General features: G+C 41.7%; 2 protein-coding genes across 2 annotated transcripts in view; one reads left to right on the top strand and one right to left on the bottom strand.

Annotated features, from left to right (window-relative positions):
• Positions 1-9,011, top strand: part of coch (coagulation factor C homolog, cochlin (Limulus polyphemus)) — a 45,295-nt gene extending 36,284 nt beyond the window's left edge. Inside the window, exons 8-12 of the mRNA XM_061229723.1 lie at positions 3,740-3,887; positions 4,875-4,978; positions 5,390-5,616; positions 6,976-7,492; positions 7,903-9,011. Of these exons, the coding sequence (XP_061085707.1) occupies positions 3,740-3,887; positions 4,875-4,978; positions 5,390-5,616; positions 6,976-7,492; positions 7,903-8,075 (1,169 nt within the window). The 3' untranslated portion in view covers positions 8,076-9,011. The remainder of the gene's footprint in view (positions 1-3,739; positions 3,888-4,874; positions 4,979-5,389; positions 5,617-6,975; positions 7,493-7,902) is intronic.
• An 11,440-nt stretch (positions 9,012-20,451) lies between these two features.
• Positions 20,452-25,818, bottom strand: part of strn3 (striatin, calmodulin binding protein 3) — a 45,308-nt gene continuing 39,941 nt past the window's right edge. The window contains exons 13-16 of the mRNA XM_061232721.1: positions 24,303-24,437; positions 23,620-23,727; positions 22,389-22,475; positions 20,452-22,287 (exon numbers count right to left, since the gene is read on the bottom strand). Coding sequence (XP_061088705.1) covers positions 22,118-22,287; positions 22,389-22,475; positions 23,620-23,727; positions 24,303-24,437 — 500 coding nt within the window. The 3' untranslated portion in view covers positions 20,452-22,117. The remainder of the gene's footprint in view (positions 22,288-22,388; positions 22,476-23,619; positions 23,728-24,302; positions 24,438-25,818) is intronic.

Here is a 25,818-nt window from a genome sequence, read left to right as displayed (position 1 = left end):
CTTGTTCTGTGAATTTTCTCCTACAATGAATGACCAGAAAAGCTTCTTTTTCTATTAAAACATATTTTTAGATACAGAATGTAAAGAAAATTGCTTTGCCAATCACACAAATTAGGTTAACCTCCATTAGCCAGTAAAATTACAGGTTTATCTATGTACTGAAATGACCTAGCAATGCAACAATAAGAAGTAGTTCAAGATGACATTCGCCTAGGTATAGTCCCAGCAAATAGTTAGTTTTCTCGAAAATGGCTGAGTGGATTATGAAACAAACTTTGATGTTTGAAGTCAAAATACAGTCATCGGTTCACTAACCAGGTGGGATATTTAGCACCATAAATATAACCGTCGAATAATTTGCAAAACAAACATATTTCTACCAAACCGGAAATATGTTGGCCGGGCGTGCAATAAAAGTGAGCTTTAAAAAAAACAATGTGTTTATTCATGCAACTTCTGAATTGTATATTTTTGTCCTTATTTTAGAATATTATTTTTTGACATAGAGGAATGCTATCAAGGATTGTTCGAATATGTGTTTTATTATCTGAATCTGTGGTGTGGTGCAGTGAGGATTATATACTGTGAGCCTGGCAAGGGGTATGCTGGAGTTTTATTACGTCACAGTTTTTTCAAATATGAACACAACAATAATTTGGGACGTTGACGACTCGACCACAAGCGGGCACAGTGGATAGGGTTAAGTAGTTTATTTTTCTGTGTAAGCTGTAAATACAACATTGTCCCAATTATAATTTGATTACGTTGTGTAGACTGTTGGTGGGCAGTGAATAAAATGTAATTTATTGCTTAATCTCCATAATATGGCGTGAAGAAATAAGATGTGTGTTAACCTGCCAATGGAATATTTAGGTAATTGGAAAACTTAGTTTTCAAGGAAAATAATTGATACCAGGTGAAGACCAATAGTCAATTTCACGTGATGTTTTCTGGCTCCTCAATTTTCAGCTCAGCATCCAACATGTGCAGAATGGGCTCCAGAATTATTGGCACCCCTGACTGGCAATACACAAAAAAATAGGCAGTATAATTAATGAGATAAACTAAAATTAAACTAAAATGTGAAATTTATTAAATTAATGGTTGATGTTGGTTGGTTCTGTAGGATCCGCATTTCCCAAAATCCCACAATCCCACAGGACAATTCTGCGACGTCCACCCCGCATGACATCTAGCTCATTTCAGCCAATCCCATAATGGCGGGAGCAATAAACTTTCCTTTTCCTTCTTTTTTTAGACGCACCCTTTTTGGCCATTTGCTTCAGCTCATCTGCTTCGAGACTCGGACAGAGGCTGAATGCTATACAGCGCACTACCAGGCCTACAGACACACCTAGTTACCTCGCGGTAACTTAGTGGCCTATAGCGAGTGGAAAGCACAGCAACAAACTTTTCCACCCGGAAAAAGGACCAGCGAACATTTTTTCCAGAACCGAGCGGACCAGACGACAACGCGCAGCCCACGGGAACATCCCAGCTCTGCGCACCTCTCCAGGACATCATTTACAGCACCATCGCCGCTTCTACAGTACATCATTCACATTACCATCGCCGCTTCTACAAGGACATCATTCACATTACCATCGCCGCTTCTACAGGACAGTACGTTACATTACCATTGCCGCTTCTACAAGGACATCATTCACATTACCCCCATCAGTCTGGCTTCAGATCGGGCCACTCGACAGAGACTGCGCTCCTCTCCGTCAGTGAGTCACTCCATGCCGCACGAGCAGCCTCCCTCTTCTCTGTCCTCATTCTTCTAGATCTCTCTGCTGTGGATCACTCCATCCTCCTGTCTGCCCTGTCAGCAATGGGCACAGCCCTGGACTGGATTGAGTGCTACCTCTCTGGTCGCTCCTTCCAGGTTGCCTGGGCTGGTTCGGTGTCGACACCTCGGCCCCTCGCCACAGGAGTTCCCCAGGGCTCAGTCCTAGGCCCGCTTCTTTTTTCTCTTTACACTCGCTCCCTTGGCCCTGTGATCACTGCACATGGGCTATCCTACCACTGCTACGCGGACGGTACCCAACTCTTCGTCTCGTTCCCGTCGTCTGATACGCAGGTTTCAGCCCGTATCTCTGCTTGCCTGAGGGACATCCAGAGCTGGATGGACAACCACCATCTAAAGCTCAGCCCAAGCAAGACTGAAATGATATTCATCCCTGCTAATACCTCTCCTCATCTGGATCTCTCCATTTCCCTCGGGGATACCACACTCACACCGTCACCCAGTGCAAGGAACCTCGGCGCGGTGATGGACAGCAGACTGTCCCTTTCCGAGAACATTGCGGCGGTGACCCGGTCTTGCAGGTTCTATCTATACAACATACGGAGAATCTGCCCCTTTCTCACCCCGTACTCGACCCAGCTCCTGGTCCAAGCGATGGTTCTGTCCCGCCTGGACTACTGCAATTCCCTCTTGGCTGGCCTCCCAGCGTCCGCCATCAGACCCCTCCAACTTATCCAGAATGCAGCAGCTCGTCTGGTCTTCAACCTTCCCAAATACTCACGTCACCCCCCTGCTACTTCCCTCCACTGGCTGCCTGTCATGGCTCGCATCAAATTCAAAACATTGGTGCTAGCCTTCCAAGCAGTTAAAGGGTCTTCCCCAGCTTCCCCAGCTTATCTTACACACCTCTTCAAGCAGCACCTCTCCCCATCCCTCCCTACCTCCCTGCGAACCTTAATTGTTGTCTCTGTGACAACACCATGCCGCCATGCGGACATGTGGACCATGCGGACATGTGGGCTTTGTGTATCGGTATTTTTAGTTGGCTAGGTAAGCAGTGTTTGGATAGTTAACTTTGGTCACTTTTGCTCTGTTGTTTGTTTCTTTCTTTGTTCAAAAAAAATAAATAAAATAAAATAAAAATAATTGGCCCTCGTCCTTATCTTTGTTGTACAGGTAGCAGTTGAAATTGTACTTCCCTCTAGGGTCTTTCAGCGAACTTATCCCTGGTTATGGGTTTATAACTTTGTTGTACGTCGCTCTGGATAAGAGCGTCTGCCAAATGCCAATAATGTAATGTAATGTAAACCGACATGAGAGCCGAGTTAAAGTAATCTTTCAAAGAACTTCCAACCTTCAGTTTATCGGTATGTTTAATCATTAATATCGGTTATTTTAATTATTAATTACATTTTTATTAATTATTCATTAAAATACTAAATTTGTGGTTAGATATTTCTGATAACAGTAATTTTATGAGACTGATTACTTTTTGCAGTTATACTGCTACATAACATTAATTGGCGCCCCGGTTTCATAGAGAGTAAAATCCCAACGTTATTTTGGTGGCCTGTATGAGGACCCTACAGTTCCATTGAAACATTAATAAAGTAGAGCATTTTTGTTGCCAATTTTGAGTTAATCTTAAGTAGTTTTTGTGCATTGTCAGTCAGGGGTGCCAATAATTCTGGAGCCCACTGTGTGCAGACACACATACAATGGGCACCAAATCCTGAGGACACTACCAAGTCATGTTTTCATTATTTATCGAAGTATAATAATGTGTGTGAGCACGTGTGTACTTAATGCATTCATTTTGTTCTCCTGTGTCAAATCTGGTTATGTGAAATGAGCCATGCAAGTGTGCATCTACAACAGAAATTTAATAATGACATGTCATATAATGTCCCAATAATGCAAGATTGATGTTATTTTTTGTGAATTTGTGGTTGTGTGCTTGCCGAACATATGCTGTGGCTCTGTGAGCAGATTGCCAGGTGGACATCGCCATGCTGCTGGACAGCAGCTACAATATTGGACAGCGGCGCTTCAACCTGCAGAAGAGCTTTGTTAGCAAGTTGGCACTGATGCTTCGAATTGGACCGGCGGGACCGCATTTTGGGGTAGTGCATGTCAGGTAGGTCAGAGCTGTGGGCTCATCTTCCTTCCTTGTTAACAGCTGACAGGTACTGACAGAAGTTTAAACATACTGCCGATTATATACTCACTGAGCACTTTATTAAAAAATGTTTACTTTATTACACCTTCTTATTCATGCGATTATCTAATCAGCCAATTGTGTGGCAGCAGTGCAATGCAGGGAATTATAGGGGATAGCAGAATGAGAGGGCACAAATGAAAATTGGCAAAGGAGAAATTCCGTACAGATATTTGGAAGTATTTTTTCACACAGTGAGTGGTCAATGTGTGGAATAGCTTCCCAGTACATGTAGTGGAGGCAGAAACACGAGGGGTTTTCAGGACCAGGCTTGATACAAATTAGGCAGTAGGTACACTTAGGGGTAGGAAAAGGCGAGCATTGCTGTGCTGAATGGCCTGTTCTCACCATTACCTTATGTTATGTTATGTTATGTAGATAGGCTGCAGCAGTAGAAGTCTAAAAAATGTAAATAAATACCTAATAAAGTGCTTACTCAGTGTATATTTTGTGGTTGACTGGAAGGCAACACTATCTGGCAATGAAATATATCTTAGACGTATAGCACAAAAACAAGGACAGTTATCCTTGGTTTTTCTTTTTGGAAGCTCAAAATCCTGTGTTAGTTTGAAGAGAGTACCACTCAGAGTTAATCAGCCTGCATGCAGATGGAATAATCCAAAATCATGCAACATCTCTGGAAGATTCCACGGCCTTCACTCATTAAAAATGAAACAATGAAATCACAATTCATGAAGGAGCTCCCATATAGCTGAGATTGTAGCGGAATTAATGAAGTTATACTTACAAGATTAGATTCCTGTAAACTGCACTGAGAATGCCCAGTTTCAGAGACTGCAGTGGGTATAATACAGTTCATCATTGAGCATAACATCAGTTTACTTTGAGAGAGTGCAGCTCTGCTAGCAAACTGATCCCACTACTCCCACTTTCTCATTTTTCTAGTGAAATACCCAAGACAGAGTTTTACCTGAAAAACTTCACTCAACCCAAAGACGTGATTTCCGCTATCAAGGAGATGGGTTTCAGAGGGGGCAACTCCAACACAGGTCACTCATCTGTGAACCAACTGCCTTAACACAAGGCTGAGTACACATGAAAATGTTTTGCTGGAAATCACTTAAATCTGATGGTCCTACAATTGATATCAGGGCCCTTTAAGGTTTAAACTAAGGTGTTAGACTATGATTATAAGCATCCTATTTACTGAGAATAGTGTAAAGAATCTAGAATGGTTCCAGATTCTGCCAACATGCAATTTGTGTAAACTATGCTGACAGAAGAAAACACACCAAATTTACACTATGGAATGCACCGATGTTGAGTGGTTGGTTTGTAAATTATTACACTACATTGAGACAGTGCACAGGGCAACTGGCTGTTCACTGGAGCTTTTTGACAGACTTTTTGGATTTGTCAGTGGATTGATATCACAGCTTGTGGATGAATGATTCCCTCAGGTAAAGCCCTGCTTCACACAGTAGAAAGCTTCTTCAGCCCAGAGAATGGTATGAGGCGAGGTCTGCCACGTGTGGTGGTCATTTTTGTGGATGGGTGGCCCTCCGACGACCTGGAGAAAGCAGCAATGAGGGCGCGAGAGTCCGGCATCAACGTCTTCCTAGTGACTGTGGCCAAAGCAACACTCGAGGAGCTTGGCATGGTGCAGGACCGCAACTTTGCCCAGAAGGTGAACGGTTTTATAAGAGGGGGTATGAAATCCTTAAAATGGTGCAGATCTTGGTCAAATAATACATACTTAAATACTTTTTAAATACTTTTAACCCTTCAGATACCAGTAAAATGTACAATTTTGAAAACATCAATTTTCATTAATATTGATAAAATTGATTGATACATTGAATAGTAGGGCTGCCCAACCCTGTTCCTGGAGATCTACAGTCCTGCAGGTTTTCATACATTTCCATTCCTAACAGGCAGTTGCTTGGCAACTTATTTACAACCTTGACCTTCACTGTTAAACTTTTTTTCGACATGGAGCTAAGTGTTATATAATATAAATATATAACTTTATGTACACTTTCTTGACATGTATCTGAATGACATGCAAAGTTTTGAGAAGTGGTACCACAGAGGAAAAAGGTGAAGCTATCTAAAACTGAGGAGTACAACTTACCTCCACATTTTGTGGTCCTCTGAGTGATCACATGGCATGTCCCAGAACTAGCGCCATGTGATTTAAGTTCACAATGGCTTCTTATGATTATGTTGCTAAAGGACATTGACAAATATTTGTGTTTGGGGACACATATAGTTTATGATTTATTTCTTGTTTTTTTGTGTTTTACAAAGTATTCTCTACTGATTTTAGGTGGAGAGCATGTAGCTGAATGACATTTTTGCACTTTAGTATTAAAAAATCACTGAATTTATTATTGTTAAATATAATTATGTATTGACGCCTACAAAGGGGTCAGAGGTGAATGACTTAAAACAGTAAACACATTTTGTTTTTTAAACATGAGAGTAACTGCTCGGGGACAGAAATTGAGGCATCTTGTCTTTGACCCACACCTCATTCAACAGCTAGAGACTTCTAATTGGTAGAATCAGGTAGGTCAATGAAATGAAAATCTACAGAATGTTAGACCTCCAGGAATAGGGTTGATGGGGGAATAGGGAATAGGGTTTGGTATCCCTGCTTTGGTTGTAAAGTTTGTATTTCAGATATGTATTTGGTCAAGGCCTGAAATGCCCAGAAAGTTCTGTGTGACAGGTAAGATAGAAAACGCAGATTTACAATCTGTTCACATGCATCACATATTATTTTTAAAATAAAAATTTCATTTGTACTCGCTTTGCTACAAATGACAAATTCATTTTAAGATAAAAAAAGAAAAGAAAATAAGTACACCAAGTACACAATGTTTACATGACCACTGAGAACATGCATCAGACTTCATTATGTATTGCTTTCTGGGTGGCAGGGATGAAGCCAGATAGCAGTTAGCGTCTCTGAGTGTCTGAGATTTCCATATTCAAAGTGTGTGAGGTGCAATTATTACATCACTGTGTGTGGGAAACCCAGGCGGTGTGCCAGGACAATGGCTTCTTCTCCTTCAACATGCCCAGCTGGTTCAGCACCAATAAGTATGTGAAGCCTTTGACACAGAAGATTTGCTCAGTGGATCAAATGCTGTGCAGCAAGACCTGCTACAACTCAGTCAACCTGGGCTTCCTTATTGATGGCTCCAGTAGTGTGGGCGACGCAAACTTCCGGCTGGTGCTGGAGTTCATGGCTGGCATCACCGACGATTTTGAGATCTCGGACTTGGGGGCCCGTGTCGGTGCAGTACAGTTCACCTACGACCAAAAGCTGGAAATGGACTTTAATGACCACACAGACAAAGAGGCAGCCCTGGATGCCCTGCGGAGCATCCGCTACATGAGTGGAGGCACTGCGACTGGTGATGCCATTTCCTACACCATTGCCAACCTCTTCCAGCCGCACAAGGCCAACTCGGGCAGGAACTTCCTCATCATCATCACAGATGGGCAGTCTTATGATGATGTCGGGGGCCCGGCCCAAGCTGCCAAGTCAGAAGGTACGCACAAATAAAAAAAACACAAGCAGCGAGGTCCATTACAAATGTTAATGATTAAAATTTCTGAATTCAGCGTGTGTTAGTTGGGATTGTATGTGCTGTTCTGATCCAGGGAGGGGTGGACAAATGTAAAAATAAATGCAGCAAAAGCAACATAAAAAGCTGTTACATACATGGGGACATCCTGAAAATGGCCTGAAAAGGGTCAATTAGCTTAATGCACAGGTTTTTAATCAAGAGCGTTATTGGTTAATGGAGAATGCTCAGGCCGAACAGATAATGAGACAAATGTACACAGCACTAGAACTAATGCCTTGCAGGTTCACATTAAAGTTGAAACTTCCTTGATTTAAGCACAGCCTCATGTCGTCTTAACTGAGCCCCTCCCTCCTCTCACTCCCCTCCTACAGGGATCACTGTGTACTCAGTGGGAGTGGCCTGGGCCCCACAGGATGACCTGCGGGCCATGGCATCACAGCCAAAAGAGAGCCACACCTTCTTCACCAGAGATTTCACCGGCCTAGAGCAGTTCCAGCAGACCATTGTCAAGGGCATCTGCCGAGACTTCAATGAAGCCCAATAGGGCGTGCTGTGCTGTTTGGGGCAGTGCAGGCCCGGGGGAAACCACCAATGGAGGAACCAAAGGGTTGCTAATCCAGAATTCCCACTAAGTGAACCCTTTGGGAACTCTAACAAAACCTAAAGAAGCCTTTTTTTGTTGTTGTAACAAACATATAATATACCTTGCCAATATCATCTGACATATTGGATCTCGGCATTTATTTCAGGGTAGCTGAAATATAGGAACCATGTTTGGCTGCATACACTATAGTTACAGGGTAAATATTCCTCGGAACACAAAATCAATAATGTCATTTTCTAATGTTTCCAGCAGTAGTTTCTATTTTTGTCAGTGATGGATAATTCATCTTTAAATCCATAAAATATATGCAACCAGGATGAACAAAGGCACCAATCTCATGCTAAAAGATCTGCCAAGGTATTCCAGATCACCAGAGGTGGGCAATGAGGTTGGCAATAGAGGGTTTGGCTTCAGCACATCTTTCTTGCGAAGCACAGCCTTTCATCCGAACCCAAGCCAGAGCGGAGTCAACATTATAAACAGCACAGCATATCTCTTCCTGTTCTTAAATACAGATATGTGAATGGGGTATACAGTATATATTTAATTAATGCTTTAGGACCACAGGGACCTAAAGGAGTTTTAAAGCAGGTAGTAAACCGCATAAAACTCTGGCTCCATCCTGATTTAACTGGAGACTTTGTGCACATCTTTAGACATAGAAAGCTGGAACAGCTGATGCAAGGCTTATATATACATATATGAAGAATAGCATATTTTCCACAGGAGACATTTGTACCCAAATAGTTGCCACTTTAGCATGCATACTGCTTCTGCGGAAACTGAGATATAACAGGGACGTTGGTGGGATTCTACGTTTCTTTACTTTGTAACTTATTACTTTTCTCTGCAATAAAGAACATTGTATTTTTACTACCAGAGTAGCTTTGTGTCTGTCATTTTAACTTGTTTTAACTGTTGGGCGCCAGAGGACAGGTTTTTAATCTGTAATCTCAAACAAATGCATGCAGCGATCCAATCACAGCAGCAGAGGTGTTTAATTAATGGTGTTTTGCAGAAAAGGATGACATGTAATTAATGATATCATTTTTTCATGGAGTTCTATGTAGGCAATGACATTAAATGCTGAGAGGCAACTGAATGATTACAGATTACAGTGAATGTAGCAATCCAAAGAGGGCACTCTTTATGCTGAATGGGGACAAATATCCCATTCCAACATATGTGAAAGAAAAATGTGATTCACACAAGGTTCAACATCCTTTATATATTACAACACTGGACACATACTGAACTGATGATGACAGAATTTAGCCAACATTGACCATTGTGCTTCTGACAGCAATGTTACAGCCATCTCAAAGATGAATTACCAAATAAATCAGAATATGCAAGAAATATTCCAAAATCCAGCCTATCCTACTGTAATGAAGCCAATCACAACCTGCTTCAGGTCAACAGTTTCAAAGCCGGGACTTTGCCAAAATTGAAAGTCAAGAGATTTATGGATTTGTAAATTATACAGAAGCACCCCAGGGTGGAGCTCTGCGTGGGACTGCTTTTTAAATCCCATTCCCGCCCGCACCCGCAACATTTCCGACCCTACGCTTACCATTTGTACCCTACACTTAACATTTGTTTGCCCTACGCTTCCCATGAAGGTTCTGTTCCATTCCCGTCTGCTCCCGCTTAGACAGTGACCGCGCCCACTGGCACCATTCATCAGCTGCCTGTACCACTGGCAGCTGAAAACATTGGTAGGAGGTAGGAGGTAGGAGGAAAACCAACCCACCTTGTCATGGTACTCTAAGTGTGTTGCCTCGTTTTCTCTACTTTCTTATGGTCAAGAAAAATTAAGCAGTAAAATAATGCCTTACAGAGTTTTTTGGAACATGCATTTTGTTGAATACTCTCTTAAACCAGTCACAGGTACATTCAGCACATTAAGTAGCTAGCTCACTAGCAAGCTTGTTTTAAAGTGAATAACTACTCAGAATAACTAATCATCAGAAATTGACCAAATGTACTACCTTACCTCTTTAGCTAAAATAATGTCCATGTCCACGGAATCATGAGCGCATCATCCATCCCTACAAATTGCTTATAATTCTATATCATCTAACGTTAGCTTGTTTGAAGCACATGGCTGTGTGTTTAATAATAATAATAATATACCTTTTATTGAACCCCGTGGGATAATTTGGCCTCTGCTTTTGACCCATCCTGGTTATTAGGAGCAGTGGGCAGCCACAGTGCAGCGCCCGGGGAGCAATGTGGGGTTAAGGGCCTTGCTCAAGGGCCCAACGGCTGTGCGGATCATTTTTATTGTGGCTAGACTGGGAGTCGAACCACCGACGTTGTGGCTCCCAGTCATGTACCTTAACCACTACGCTACAAGCCGCCCCCATGCGCTACAAGCCGCCCCCATAAATGTTTTACATTACAACATGCAATGGGAAGTGGTCGGTGTTATGTATTCGTAATAAAGCACTTAAAAAGGAAGCGCCAGACAGAGGATAACGTTTCCTATTCTTTACTGGAAATCGTGTATTTCACATACTCCACACTTCCTCATTCCTCTCCCATTGTGTCACAGCGGTTACAGTGCCACCTATTGGCATGAAATAGAATTAGCTTTCAGCCTTACATTTTCCCCCTTTCTTAATTTTGGATGTTTTAACTTCTAAAACTTCTATATAAATGTACAATAGATAAGATTTTTGTGTTAAACATTGTTACAAGGCCATTGTAACAATCGCTTCCTATGATTGAAAAAAGGCTCATTGTCATGCTGACTCACCCTCTGACTGTGTTTATAGTCCTTAAATTCTGGTTTCAAAATATGCAGTTGGTACTCTGTACCAAAACAAAAGCTGTACAATAATTTAAGTTCATTGGTTGAAAATTGGCTCTAATTGCCACAGCCAATGGCGTTTCAATGCCAGCACATTCACTGATAAACAGTGTTGTGGTTTGAGCATGTTTGTTGCTGCAATTCCTCCGTTAGAAGTCCAAAATTATGTATTGTACCTTTAAACGAAGTGGAGTAACAGCAAAATGTTTCCAAAAACAAATATCTTCTGTAATGTTATCAATAACAACAATAAGCAGAACGTGACATACTGGCTGTTTTCTATTTTACTGGCTCCTATGTCATACACTCTCACTTGCAGCAGGCTCCGTAGTCCTCTGTTCTTCTGCTGGAAGAGTGAAGGTTTCTGGCAGCACAGACAGGTGTGAAGCATCCTTCCCATCAGTCAGTGTGCAGCTTTCTGCTGTGTCACTTTAAGAGGCTCACTGAACTTGGACACAGAGCTTCCTGGGTGCAGTTTTGGAGTCTTGGCATGTCTCTTGGCATAAGTGTAGGTTTTATTGTGTAACTACTTCTTTGTAACTCTGTCAGCAGCTCTGAGCTTTGGCTGGATAGAAAGTTTGGTTTGCATCTTTCTTCCATACATGAACTGGAAGGGTGATGTCCCTGAGGTTGCATGCAATGTAGTTCTATAGACTTGAAGGAACTCAGTGACATAGCTTTCAACAGAGCTTTCTCTCTCTGTGCAGTAAGATTTCTGAGGAGGTCAGCTCTGGGCCATTATCTGTCACCACATCCATGGGGTTTCCTTTTTGGCTAAACACCATTCTCATGAAACTAATTACTGTAGTAGTAGTGCACTGAGGAGCAAACAGCTCTGGCCACAGTAGACCACAATAGCGAACTTGCAGTCAGCAGGAGCAGTCTCGAATGTGCCAGCAATGTCTAGTGCAAGCTTTTGCCAGGGTCCATCAGGCAAAGGGACTGGTGTCATCGGTGCAGGGGTCTTGTTCTCTTATCATTCAGCTGGCAGGACACACGTGACAATTACAGACTCTACCAGCACATCCATCTTTGACCACCAATACAAATATCTGAGTCTGTTTCGTACAGACAATGCCTTGGTGGCTCTCATGTGCATGTTGGAACGTAGCCTTACTGGCACCACTATTCTGTGACTCCCTCTCAGAATAAGTGACTTGTGCATGGACAGTTATTTTCTAACCTGGCAGTCTGCAGGCAGGCCTTTGGATGATGTGGGCCACCATTTGGTCCTGTAGGTTTTGCCTTTTGTAGCCAGGAGTGTGGTTAAAGCTTGGTGATCAGTTCATAGGATGAACTTGGTTCCTCATCAGTAAGTTCTTCAACACTCTGTAGTGTCGACACAGGCCAACGCTTCTTTTTCCACCACTGAGTATTTCCTCTCAGCAGCACTCAGAGAGTGAGAAGCGAAAGCCCTGTTCTTTCTGAGTTGCATAAGGACACCTATACCATAGTCCAAGGCATTGTCAAACAGGACAAGTGCTGGCTGTCAGTGATAAGTAGTTTGACCTGCTGGAAGCTATTCTGTGCATCATTAGTCCATGTGAATGTAGTGTCACGTAGCACATCTCTCATTGGCTCCACAAAGGTTGCGTAGTTCCGTATGAACTTAAGAGTACCATGCTGTCAGGCCAAGGAAGGACCTGAGAGATGCAGCATCACTGGGTGCTGGCGCATCACAAAAAGCTACAATATGGTCATCATTCGGCAGCAGGCCCTCTTTACTTATGGTGTGGCCCAGGTAAGTCAGCTTACTATTATTTCTCTGTATTCAGTCCAGTTTCCTGCAGAGTACAGCTTTCAGGCATGTTTCATGATCAGCATGGCAAGGTGAGGAGACAATGATGTCAACGAGATACGCCTGAACTCCAGGTGCACATCATGGACATCACTTCTGAAATGCTAGCCCATAGCACCCTCATGAGTTATGAAGGCAGTCAAGTCTCTGCTGTCTTCATGCTGAGGAACCTGATAGTAAGCATTTGCAAGGTTGATGGTTGAGAACATGGTTGCTCCTATGAGTTCTGAAAAGAGCTCCTCCATGTGTGGAATGGGGTAACAATCGGTCACTATGCCCTTGTTGGGGCTCCCTGGGGTCTGTGCACATCCGTATTCTCACCAAGTTCTTCCGTTGAGTCACAATGATTGGTGACACCCAGGGAGATGTGTCAATCTTCTCTATGATGTCGGTGTCTAGTAGACATTTCAACTCTGACAGAGAAGGGCAGCATCCTCAATTTCTGTTGCACATGTTTCACATCATCTCTAACCCCCAAATGCTCCTGATGAGCTGGTCGGTCCCTTGCAGGGCAGCCAACGCTGTTGGTGTGTGAGTGTGTGTATGAATGGGCGAATGAGAAGCATCTATTGTACAGCACTTTGGATAGGCGCTATATAAATGCCAAACATTTACCATTTACCATTTCCAGTGCCTGAATTAAGCCCAACCCCCAGCAGTGTAATTGACCAATGTAAAAAGCGTACTGGAATGATCTGTTTTGAGTATGTCACCAGAGGAATCTCTGTTTGTTTCAGGGGTATGTCTCTGAGTTCTCATAAACATGAGAAGGCAGCAATGAAACTGAAGAACCAGTATCCACTATCATACAGATTGGCTGCATATTAGGGGATGTGCCTAATTCTGCAGTGCACACTATTTTCCTCTTTACTGGGGCAGCATCTTTCAGTGCCACACTTTCCACATGATTTTAATATAATGGGACATTTTGTGGAATTTGCCATGTGCTTATCTGAGTCACATCTGTAATATTTGCTTGTATGTTTAATTTTGTTTCACCTTTTCTTTGGTTACCTGCACTATTGGAGCATGTTTGTTCCCTCTTTGGCAGCATAGTCATCTCCCACACTGGCATTTTGGTACGGCTGGTTCCACATGTTTGGCAATCTGAATGGCCTTATCCAGTGTCTGTTTATCTTCTAGTAGCAAATGTTCATGTATGCGTCCACTGGAGGCTTTCTCCACGATTTGATCTCATAACATATCTTGCTCTGCATTTCCAAATTCACACAATGCTAGCATCTCACGTAGTGCAGAGACGTATTGTGCAATAGTTTCGTCATGTCTCTGCGCTCGTTGTCTTCTGCACAAAATGTGCTTGCAGGGCAGTCACAGCATGATCATATGTTCTACCTGTTTCAGTCAAGGTATAGAAAATCCTTTGTGCTTTGGTTCTGGCGCTGTGCAGCAGTACAGCTCCCTTTGGGTATTGGGCCACGTGGCTCCTTCCACGTCAATAACAAGTAGGTTGTTTTCCAACATTTTCAGTCATGCTTCTAACGGCATTACAGGTTCTCCCGGACAAGTCATGCTTCTAACGGCATTACAGGTTCTCTCAGACATTGTAGGAAAGTGGGAGGCAAAGTAGTAGTAGCCACAGCCATCCTCGTCGCCTATTATGTTATGTATTCGTAGTAAAGCACTTAAAAAGGAAGCACCGGACAGAGGATAACATTATTTTACTGTAAATTGATCATTTCACGACTAATCCATACAAAAATGCACATTTGCCATATTTATTAGTTCGCTGTTTTTGGAAAACATTTTCTTGACTGTGGCCATTCACTGAATGTGAGGCGGACTGAGGACAACTCCTCCCCGTCTCCTCCAACTTCTCCCACCACCGTTAGTGCATCAGTAACGTTAGCTAATGTTGCTATCAGCATATGCTAACGGTAATTCAGACACTGTTGGTGGATTGAGGTCTCCAACTCCTCCCACCTCGACCTCCTCCCACTTTCAATAGTCTGAACTGTAATGCGTATTCATGGTATTCGGTGACGTCATTCAAAACGAACCACTGTGCACTGTGCATCTTGTATGGATGCACAGTGCACCAGTGGGCTAAAATACTCACCTCCATCTAGGCATACAGACAAAATGACAACCAACAAATACTAACATGAAATATAAAGACACTTTAGATAAAGTATCAAAGAGATATGAAGAAAAAAATGTCCTAGGAATGGATTAGATCCATACGACATAGACATAACAAAACTTGACAATTGCCACTACCTAGCATCACAAACCGTGACATTATGAATTACTTACTGAACACGATCAGTGCTTACACCTGTCAAGAATTTGGAGCATACCAGTCCCTGGAATCATACACTTGCTTTGTCTGTGGTTAGGTGAGTGATATTCAGCATCTATCGATGGAATCCAGCTATCCAGATGACCGCATTCTGGTTAAAGCGAAGGTAAGTAATTAGCTAACGTTAACTAGCTAGCAAATGAAACTACTACACTCAGTAATAATTTGTGTAACGTTATCGACTCACCATGGTTGTAGATTAAATTGCTCCCAAAACTCACTGCCAAGTCCTAATTAATATGATTCATAATCAATTATTATAAATCATATTAATATCAATTTCCACTCCAGCAAGACAATGAAGAGGAAGCTTGACACTTGTATATCATCTGGAATGCCTACTCAACATAATACTTTAGTGAGATTATCTCACATACCACCACTGACAGAGGCTGGGACTAAAACACTCATTCATACTAATGATAGGGCAGTCCTGTTGTCTGTTCTGCTGGGTTATTCAGAAATGTATGCTCCCGTAACTGCTCATGTAGCAGGTCCAAAAGATCTGACAGAACTGTCTGATGAAAAATGCCTTGAGATGGACAGACAGGAGTTAATACAACATTGTGTATCACATATTGAAACAATTGAGGTCACTGAAAGTCAAGCTGAATATGTTTAACCGCAAACTAGGCATCAATTCAAATGCAAAGAGTGGTACCAATATAGGCCTGGTATGGTGACTGCATCAATAAAAGACCCATCAAATAGTCTTGTCAAAGTTATATGTTATCCAATAACTACTCCAAAGCAGCAATGTGGGGATGTGAACATGAAGTAGAAGCCCTGATTCAGTACTGTGAGATACAGAGAGGATCTCATGTAAATTGTATTCGTGAGAGGAGTGGGTTTGTAATTAATCCAGAATTAGCATACATGGGAGCATCACCTGATGGAGTTACTTCATGTGATTGCTGTGGCACTGGCCTCGTGGCAGTTAAGTTCCCTTTTTGCACACATAGTGCCAACCTGAAGGAATCTCTGAGCTGCCAGTCTTGCCTTGAACTGAGAGATGGGAAGTTCAAACACTCTCATTCCTATTACTATTAAGCTGATGGTGTGTGAAATAATTTTCAGATTTTGTTGTATAGACAAAAAAAGACATTCACATAGAGGGAATAGTACCAGACCAGCTATTGTGTGATAGCACCATATAGCATTAGAAATATGGCATTAACTGTAAATTGTGCAAAGCATTAAATATGTGCCCACTTCTATTAATGTGCAGAGAGAAGCTGTCTACCAGTGTAAATTTCCACTGAACTGTAGCAACGCAAGCAAATATGTGTCATAGGGCAGAAACATTTGTTTCAAATATCATCACGAGCTTGCAGAAAAACAGGAGCTCAAGAAGGAGGTGCCACACTGGATTGACCCCAGAGCTTAGAATTGTTTCTCTTGGTGCATGTGTTGGCTGCTGACTGGAGGGCAACAGGGACTGCCCCACTCTCCCCAGCAACAGAATGTGTACATAAGCTGTAACGAAGGCATTGTTCTCCGCTTTGGAAGCGCTGGACCTGATATGCATAATGTATAAAGCTGTTGAAACTCTCACTTGTGCAGAGCTGTTATTGTGTTGCAGATATGTATCCAACGTTATCCTTTCCGAATTGGTTGGTAAGCTGTACTCTAGGCCACAGCCAACAAAACTGAAAATCACCCTTGATGAATCAAGAGGTTGAGCAGCATAGTACAAGTAAGGCCAGAATGCCACCTCTATGCAAATGAGCTCGTTGGCAACTGACATTCCACAGCAACAATTGCTGGGAACATGATTTCACAGAAAATACTGTACATTATTAAAGATATGGGTCTATACCTACATCTATACCCCCTTTCATTTGGGAACAATTGGTGGTCTTCATGGAAGAATTGCGGGCAAAAAGCTCCTCCAACGTGGAAACAAGGCCAAGCCTTGCACTATACACAAAAACACAGGAACTGGGGTGCAGAAAAATGGCAGCAGGACTGATGAGTCAAAATGTTAAATATTTGGCTGTAGCAGAAGGCAGTTTGGTCGCCACAAGAATGAGTGTCTACAGGCAACAGTGAAGCATGGTGGAGTTTCCTTGCAAGTTTGGGGCTGCATTTCTGCAAATGGAGTTGGGGATTTGGTCAGAATAAATGGTCTCCTCAATGCTGAGAAGTACAGGCAGATCCATCATGCAATACCATCAGGGAGGCATCTGATTGGCTCCAAATGTATTCTGCAGCAGGACAACCCCAAACATACAGCCAATGTCATCAAGAACAATCTTCAGCGTAAAGAAGAACAAGGAGTCCTGGAAGTGATGGTATGGCCCCCACAGAGCCCTGATCATCGAGTCAGTCTGGGATTACATGAAGAGACAGAAGCATTTGAGACTGCCTAAATCCACAGAAGAACTGTGGCTACTGTCACCTTCGACCTGTCTGCTCTTTTGCACTATTCTCTGCAAACTCTAGAGACAGTTGTCTGTGAAAATCCCTGGAGATCAGCAGTTTCTGAGATACTCAAATCTGGCACCAACAAACATTCCACAGTCGAAGTCACTAAGATCATATTTCTTCCCCATTCTGACATTTGGTCTGGAAAACGAATTAATGACCTCTGTAAATAAATGTATACGTATGCTATGTGTAAGTATGACTTTTTAATAAATTAAGTTTAAGCATGCTTGATTGTAGTTCAGATTGTCTGAGGGCAACATACAGTAGGAGCAATAATTATTTGATCCCTTGCTGATGTTGTAGGTTTCCCCACTTACAAAGAATTGAACTGTGTAGAATTTTAATCATAGGTACATTTTAACATTGAGAGACAGAATATCACAAAAGAATCCACAATAACAACATCATATACATTTTATAAATTTATTCTAGTATTTTTGCATGAAATAAGTATTTGATCCTCTACCAATCAGCAATAATTCTGGCTCCCACAGACCAGTTAGTTTTCCATTAAGAAGCACTCCTAATCTCAACTCATTACCCAAAACACCTGTGTCAACTCGTTACATCATTATGTAGCTGTATAAAAGACAACTGTCCACACAATCAATCAGATTCCAATGTTTCCACCATGGCCAAGACAAAGGAGAGGTCTAAGGACATCAGGGACAAAATTGTAGACCTGCACAAGGCTGGGATGGGCTACAAGAAAATAAGCAAGCAGCTTGGTGAGAAGTTAACAACTGTTGGAGCAATTATTAGAAAATGGAAGAAACACAAAGTCACCGCCAATCTCCCTCGGTCTGGGGGTCCACGCAAGATCTCACCTCGTGGGATATCAATGATCATGAGAAAGGTCAGGGATCAGCCCAGTACTACACAGGAGGAGCTTGTTAATGACCTGAAGGCAGTTGGGAACCACAGTCACGAAGAGAACCATTAGTAACACACTACACCGTGAAGGATTAAAATCCTGCTGAAGAAAGCACATGTACAGGCCCGTCTGAAGTTTGCCAAAGAACACGTGGATGATCCAGAGGAGGCTTGGGAGAAGGTGATGTGGTCAGATGAAATAGAGCTATTTGGCATCAACTCGACTCGCCGTGTTTGGAGGAAGAGAAATGCTGAGTACAACCCCAAGAACACCATCCCCACTGTGAGGCATGGAGGTGGAAACCTTATGCTTTGGGGGTGTTTCTCAGCTAAGGGGACAGGACGATTCACCATATCGAGAGGAGGATGAATGGGGCCATGTACCAGGAAATTTTGAGCGACAACCTCCTTCCCTCAGTGAGAGCACTGAAAATGGGTCGTGGATGGGTCTTCCAACATGACAATGACCCAAAACATACGGCCAAGGCAACAAAGGAGTGGCTCAGAAAGAAGCATATTTAAGGTCCTGGAGTGGCCTAGCCAGACAGACCTAAATCCCATCGAAAATCTGTGGAGGGAGCTGAAGCTTCGAGTTGCCAAGTGACAGCCTCGGAACCTTAGGATTTGGAGAGGATCTGCAAAGAGGAGTGGACCAAAATCCCTCCCAAGATCTGTGCAAACCTGGTGAAAAACTACAACAAACGTCTGACCTCTGTGCGTGCCAACAAAGGTTTCTCCACCAAGTATTAAGTCCTATTGTTCTATGGATCAAATACTTATTTCATGTGAAAATATATTAAATTCATAAAATTTATATGATGTTATTGTGGATTATTTTGTGATATTCTGTCTCTCAATGTTAAAATGTACCTATGTAAGTGGGCAAACCTACAAAATCAGCAAGGGATGAAATAATTATTGCTCCCACTGTACATTATATTCTCAGCCTATTAGCAGTAATATTTAGCAGGTTTGGCCATAACTCCTTTGAGAGATTATAAATCCAATTGGGATTGTTCCCAATTTTAAATAAAGGCCAACAATAATAATAAAAGAATATGAAATTAGACAATTTTCTACAGTGTAATCACATAGGTAATTTCTTTATCAGGAACCACAAATTAAAAGGTGAGAGCATCTCTCAGTTAGAGTACATAATTTCAGGAATATTGCCAATACAATGCCAATCATGCACAGCTACAGTACCTTTTGGGATCGCGCAAAATATATATACTAAGATTTGCAAAAAAGTAGCTAGATAACATTTAACCCATTCCAACTATATAATGATCTAATTAGCTAACAGTTCAAATATCTAGTTCATGTTAGCTAGCTATTTTATTTTTTATATCAAATCTATGGCTACGTTAATAAGACGGCTAGTTTGCTAATCTGTCGCTATTAGCCAACTAATTCTGAAAGCCGCTGAATTCCAGTCATCGCTGAGGGAGAAAAGTACCCTGGCACTGGCATAGTTCCGCCGCACTGACAAACGCTAGTTCAGTAACCATGGGAGTTCAAACTTCCTTACGGTCATTCCTTTGTAGGCTATTCATCAATGTTACGCGTTCCATTACTCAGTCATATGTCGAGTCACATTTTGACCAACCAAAGAGTCAAGTGTTGACTCATAACGAATAAAACAACGGCCTTATACGTTAGTTCCCGAATCGCGTCAAAAAATCACGTCTTGATTGTTATTGGTTATACCTTATTGGGTTAAAATGTGACTGTAGCCCTCTTAGTTTGGTAGAAAAGGGCAGAGCATTATGGCCTATGGGAAATTGAGTTACGGTGGTCTGAACGCCATATTGATTTCTGCAACTTCTGTCTCCGCCCGCCTCTCCAGTTCTTATACACTCTACGAGACATTCCAACGCTGAAGTATAAAATGATTACAACGGCGTTACATTACATCTTTCCGCGACCGCAACAATTCTATTGGGTCCCGCGTGATCATAATCGCGTAGCAGAGCTCTACCCTACGGTATCACGTGGAACACACGGCCAATAGACGCTCACTGTTAAAAGACATGCCCAAACCAAACCAATACCACAGTCAAGTCACTACACAACAACATACAGGTACACCATTTAATATTTATTATAGACATTTTATATACATTTTCAACAGCTGTATTTTGCTATGTGGTACAATCTTAAAAATCCGCTGATTCATAGTTTGTAAAACAGAAAACGTACAAAACTCATCAAAACTCGCAAACTGATCAGAAATCTTTTTTGTGGAAGACTAGAAAAAATACTTTATTGTAGGCTATTAGTCATGCATTACACAAACAAAAAAATCTTTAGTTACACCATGAATTGAAGTATTTTCAAAAATAAAATAATCTTATAAAATAAAAGAAGGGATAGCGTTAAACAAACAGCAGATTATGAACCGTGATTAATTCTCAACGCTTGTCCATTCCATTTCCCACATCTAAAAATAAAATAAAAATAAAAAGTCCCCCCTTCTTTAACTTCAGTCTGTAGGTAGATGGGGGGTGGGGGGGGGTGGGGGGTGGGGGGTGGCTCACCCCATCATTAGTCTTCAAATAAAATTCTATTGTGTTTAAATAAAGATGTTTACATTAAATTAAAGGCCCTCCTTTTCTGTTCTGCTTGCATGAAAGAACTTAGTTACTATTGGTGACATACCGTAGTTAAAAAAGAAAAGGATAAGACTAACAGAAAGTGAAATAAATAATGAGCCTATAGCATTAAGATGTCTAACCCTTGATAAATAAACTTGTAAATACAGTAAGATGTACAAATATATCACATAGTGATAGGATGCTGCGGTTTATTGTTTAAGAGTTCATAAAAAACCATGAACTGCGTTTCTTTCCTAGTCTTTGCTCATGTGATAAGATGCTTCTAAAGCAATGTCAGATCGAGAGATAGCATCCATAGGGTCAGGACGCACCCACATTTGAATGACAGGGAAGGGGTGAGTGTATGGGAGCAGTGAAATGGGTGGTCAAGACTGGTGCAAACCAGTGGGGTAGGAGACAGGATTTTTTTTATTTTTTTTATTTTTATATATATATATATATATATATATATATATATATATATATATATATATATATATATATATACACACACACATACATATATATATATATATATAATTTTTTTTTTTACATTTTCTGCACTGTCAAGACAGGCTTTATTTATATAAAAAAAGCTTATAAAAACTATATTTATATGCAAGAAAACAACCTGAATCTAATGCAAATGTAAGAAGCAGACAATTTAGTTTACGTGTATTGTTTTTGCGCTACATGGGGGTGGAGAGGGCGATGTGTGCTCATGCAACGTTGACGTGGGTCTTGATGGGCAGAGCAAGGACGGGGTCATAGTCTCAGACAAACGCACCCCTTGTCACCTGGCCCGCCATACCTGCTGTTGTGAACGGAAGACACCATGTTCACTGAAACACACCTACAGAACAGATATTAGGCTCAGTCCAAACCCAGTCAAAGGCTACAAATACTGGTTTCTCCTGCTTTAACATACAGTAATTACAGTTAAATTAATTAGTTTGAAAACTCAGGTAAAACTGAAGCAGTCACACCTATCCCCCCTCACCCCCTGCCCCATTTCTTGGGCCTGGCTCCTCTCCAGAGTGCGGCTTGCACACATCGGGCAGGGGTGGTCTTGTGTAGTGTCTAAATGGTACAATCATCACACAAGGCAGTGAAGCAGTCTGTCCATCTACGTCCTCCCAGCGTGGGCTCTTACACAAACACTTTGGCCAGGGCGTCAGCCCCTGCACTGGCGATGAAGGCCTTGGACGGGTGAAAGGCCACGTCATAGATGGACTCGTCAGACTTCTTCCGATGGGCAGTGATCTCCTGCACGCAGGTTTTGCTGTCCAGGTTCCACAGGCGGATGGAACAGTCATGGCCTGGGGAGGAGAGGGGAAGAGCAGAAAAAAATGTAAGAGAGGAATAAGCTCACACACCACCTTTAACTGCTGGTATAATGGGGAGAGGGGCTGGGACTTACTTCCTGACATGAGATAAATCCCATTGGGATCCACAGCCAGGCAGGTGACTGCATCCAGGTGAGCCACCATGGCATGGATGAGTTTACCTGCAGGGGAAGAGATCAAGCAGGGTAACACATTTCAAGGAAAACCAGAACCCTTCTGACTTCTCACCGTCCAACAGACGGTGCATTTCATGCAAGTAATTTAAGTGCAGTGTGTTGCCCTATGAAAATCATATTTAGGGGGGCATAATATGGCTCATATTTGCCATACTAGTAAATACCGACACCAGTACATCTGTTATACATTACTCATCAACAACCTGTTGAGTGCAATACCTCAAGCACCAAAGTGGTTCCACAGCTATCACTGTAATTGTTCTCAGATTGTTAAAGATGGCAACGTCATGTCCGACCCAGTCTTTTTAACGAAGGGTGTTCCAGAAGGATCGGTTCTAGGGCTGTCGCTTTTTAACATTTATATTAACAACGTAAGCGATCGGTTTAAGTCCTGATGATATAACTACGTATTCCTGTGCCCCCACTGCCGAGATTTCAATCCTTTCAACACCTTGCAGCACGCCTTAGTTGATTTACCATCTGAAACTGCTTTTAAACTCAACAAAAACTAAATCTATGATCTTCCTTTTGGGGCGAGCTAAGACTCCAACCTCCTCCCTCAGTTCTTTTCATGTCTCCATTCAGTCTGTAGACCATTAGAAATATGTGGGAATTTGTTTAGAAAATAACCTACATTTTAGAAGTTATATTTGCTACCTTTCAAAGAAATGAAAATTTACACTGGGTTTTTTTGCACAGGCTAAAGTAGGAAAAATGGTTAGTTGCTAGCCTAGTTCTGCCTCAGCTTGACTTAGGATGACTATCAGAATTCTTTGTGTTTTGTGAAGCACCCGGGGCCGTATAACAGACAGACACATAACTGAAATCCTGTAATGAGGCCCCTGTAGTGCATTAAATGTGTTGCCTTTTGCACAGAGCTAGCCGACCTACCTGTTATAAATTAGTACAACCCGTCCACACACTATAGAATAGAATAGCGCTTTAACAAGGTCAGCCAATCAGCAGGATCAGCACTAGAGCATTAGAAGAACCCTACAGCGGCTGAAAAGCTGCAACATTCCAGGTTCAAACCTTGGCTCCAGTATAACAGCACTGGACTATGACCAGGTTGTTGTTATAGTGGTTGAAGGGCACATTTGAGTTACAGTCTATCATAGTATCTTTTTACCTGTTTTGTTGTCAAAGAACTTGATGTGTCTGTCTTCATGGGCTGTGATGGTGACAGGCAGGGTCGGGTGACTCACCACCCGGTTTATGTAGTTGGCAGCAGGGAGTGCTAGAGAATGCATATTTACCTCGCATCAGACAGCAGATAAAACCGGCCACCTTCAGATAAACATGGTATTCGGCTGTGGACAACTGGACATCTGTAGTATTTGTTGTTAGTATGCTGATTTCACGACTGAATCATCAAACTTGCATAAAATTATTTTGTATCTATAATACTGCCATTAAAGTGTTCATGTCTGCTGGAGAGATTCTCCACATTAGCCAACACACCAGCACCAGGGAGCAATTTTTTAAAGTTACTGTTACATGCATGTGTTATCAATAAATTTGATTACACAATCGTTGGTTAAATGTCGCCCTGGACACCTTTAACTAATCACTGGACTTCAAAACATCTGGGCATTTTCATCCGGTCAGATTGTCCACCTTACAATGATGGCCATAGTAGTGTGGCAGGAGTGTGATAAAGATGGGGGTGACAACAGGTATGGTATGGGTTCAGATTGTGATGGGTGTGTTATTGAAGAAGATGTTGCAGGAGTGCGATAAGGGCTAGGTGGTGACAAGTATGGTATGGTTGAAAGGAGTGCAGTATGGATGGAAGTGACGGTTGGAGCTTACCATTCTCAGTGGAGAACACCACTGCAGGCTGAGATGTCTCCAGGTCATAGATGACGGTGTTTCCTGTGTTGAAGGATGCCACCATGTGGGCAGGGTCACAGACGTTGAAATCCACAGCGGTGGGAATGCCATGCCCTGCAGGGGACAGAGGGGCTAGCCTCATGGCTGTACCTGTGCTCTGCTGCATCATGGCCACTCAAACCCTCATCTCCCACCTGCTAATGCTGGCTCATATTTACTCCAAAGTGAGGCATTTCACCACTAAAGATGTTAAATAACAATTAGGTTTAGGGTGCTGGAGCCTTCTTTGAACAGAGTGAAACAGATAACTAGTATTCACACATAACAGAATATGAAGATTATAATATAAGACATACTGACACTATTGGCCTGCTGGTGAGAAAAATGCAGATGACTGTCCAGCTTAAGAAAAAACAGCTGTTAGCTTCAGTCAGGCTGATCACAGACGGCCACAAAAGGCAACTATGAAACAGCCTTCGATTTGCAGAAATGATACTTATTGCAAGCAGAGCCAAATCAAGAGGTAAACAACTGCATCATTATAGGAGCATATAAATGCCCCATTTACAACAGATCAAGTAAATCCAATGGTTGCAAGCCTGGAAAAGAGTAATATGCAGAACTGACTCAAATGTGCAAGTAATGTGAGAAATGCTGATTTCCAGAGAAGGCTTTTACATGAATATGTTACAAGCAAAGGCAGGTTACTGCCCAAGAATTTGATTGATAAACTGCAACTTATCCAAAACGCTGCTTCCAGAATCTTAACAAAAACCAAAAAGAGACCCATCCTTGCTGCTCTGCATTGACTTCCAGTTTCTTTTAGAATGGATTTTAAAGTGTTATTACTTGTATATAAAGCTTTAAATGGCCTAGTACCTTTTTATATTAAAGATAGCCTATCTCCTTATGTACCAACTTGAACACTTACTTAATGTACCTGTGGTTAAACATAAAAAAAGTGGTGAGAGTGTTTTCTGCTATTATGCACCAAAACTCTGGAACACTCTCCCACAAAACATTAGAATAGCAGACTCAGTTGGCCAATTTAAAAAGCAGCTCAAAACTTTCCTTTTAAATTTGGCATTTCATATTTTATTATTATTATTTGTTATATTTAGTAATTTTACTTATTACTTATTGGCTCTTTTATACTATTTTATTTGTGTTTTCATTTCAATATACATTGTTTTCTTCTATTTTATTTTCATTTTAATCTTTTTATTTTTATTCTCTTTGTTTCTATGTTTTAAACCTTTATAACTGATTATGATTGCTGTGTTTGACCTCAGTTTTTGCCTTTTATTTTTATTTTTTCCAGTCAAGCACTTTGAGCTGCAGTCTGCATGAAAGGTGCTATACAAGTAAAGCTATTATTATTATTATTATTATTATTAAAGCTATTATCTTAGCTAGTGGATAGCTACACTGTGACAATGTATCATTGAAAAGCTATGGTTAGCCTTTCCCTAAGTATATTAATGTAGCTAATGTG

Source organism: Conger conger, chromosome 1 (genome assembly GCF_963514075.1).
Source record: "Conger conger chromosome 1, fConCon1.1, whole genome shotgun sequence".
NCBI classification, from domain to species: Eukaryota; Metazoa; Chordata; class Actinopteri; order Anguilliformes; family Congridae; genus Conger; species Conger conger.
The sequence above is the reverse complement of the archived record's forward strand: the minus strand, read 5'-3'. Positions and strand labels throughout refer to the sequence as shown.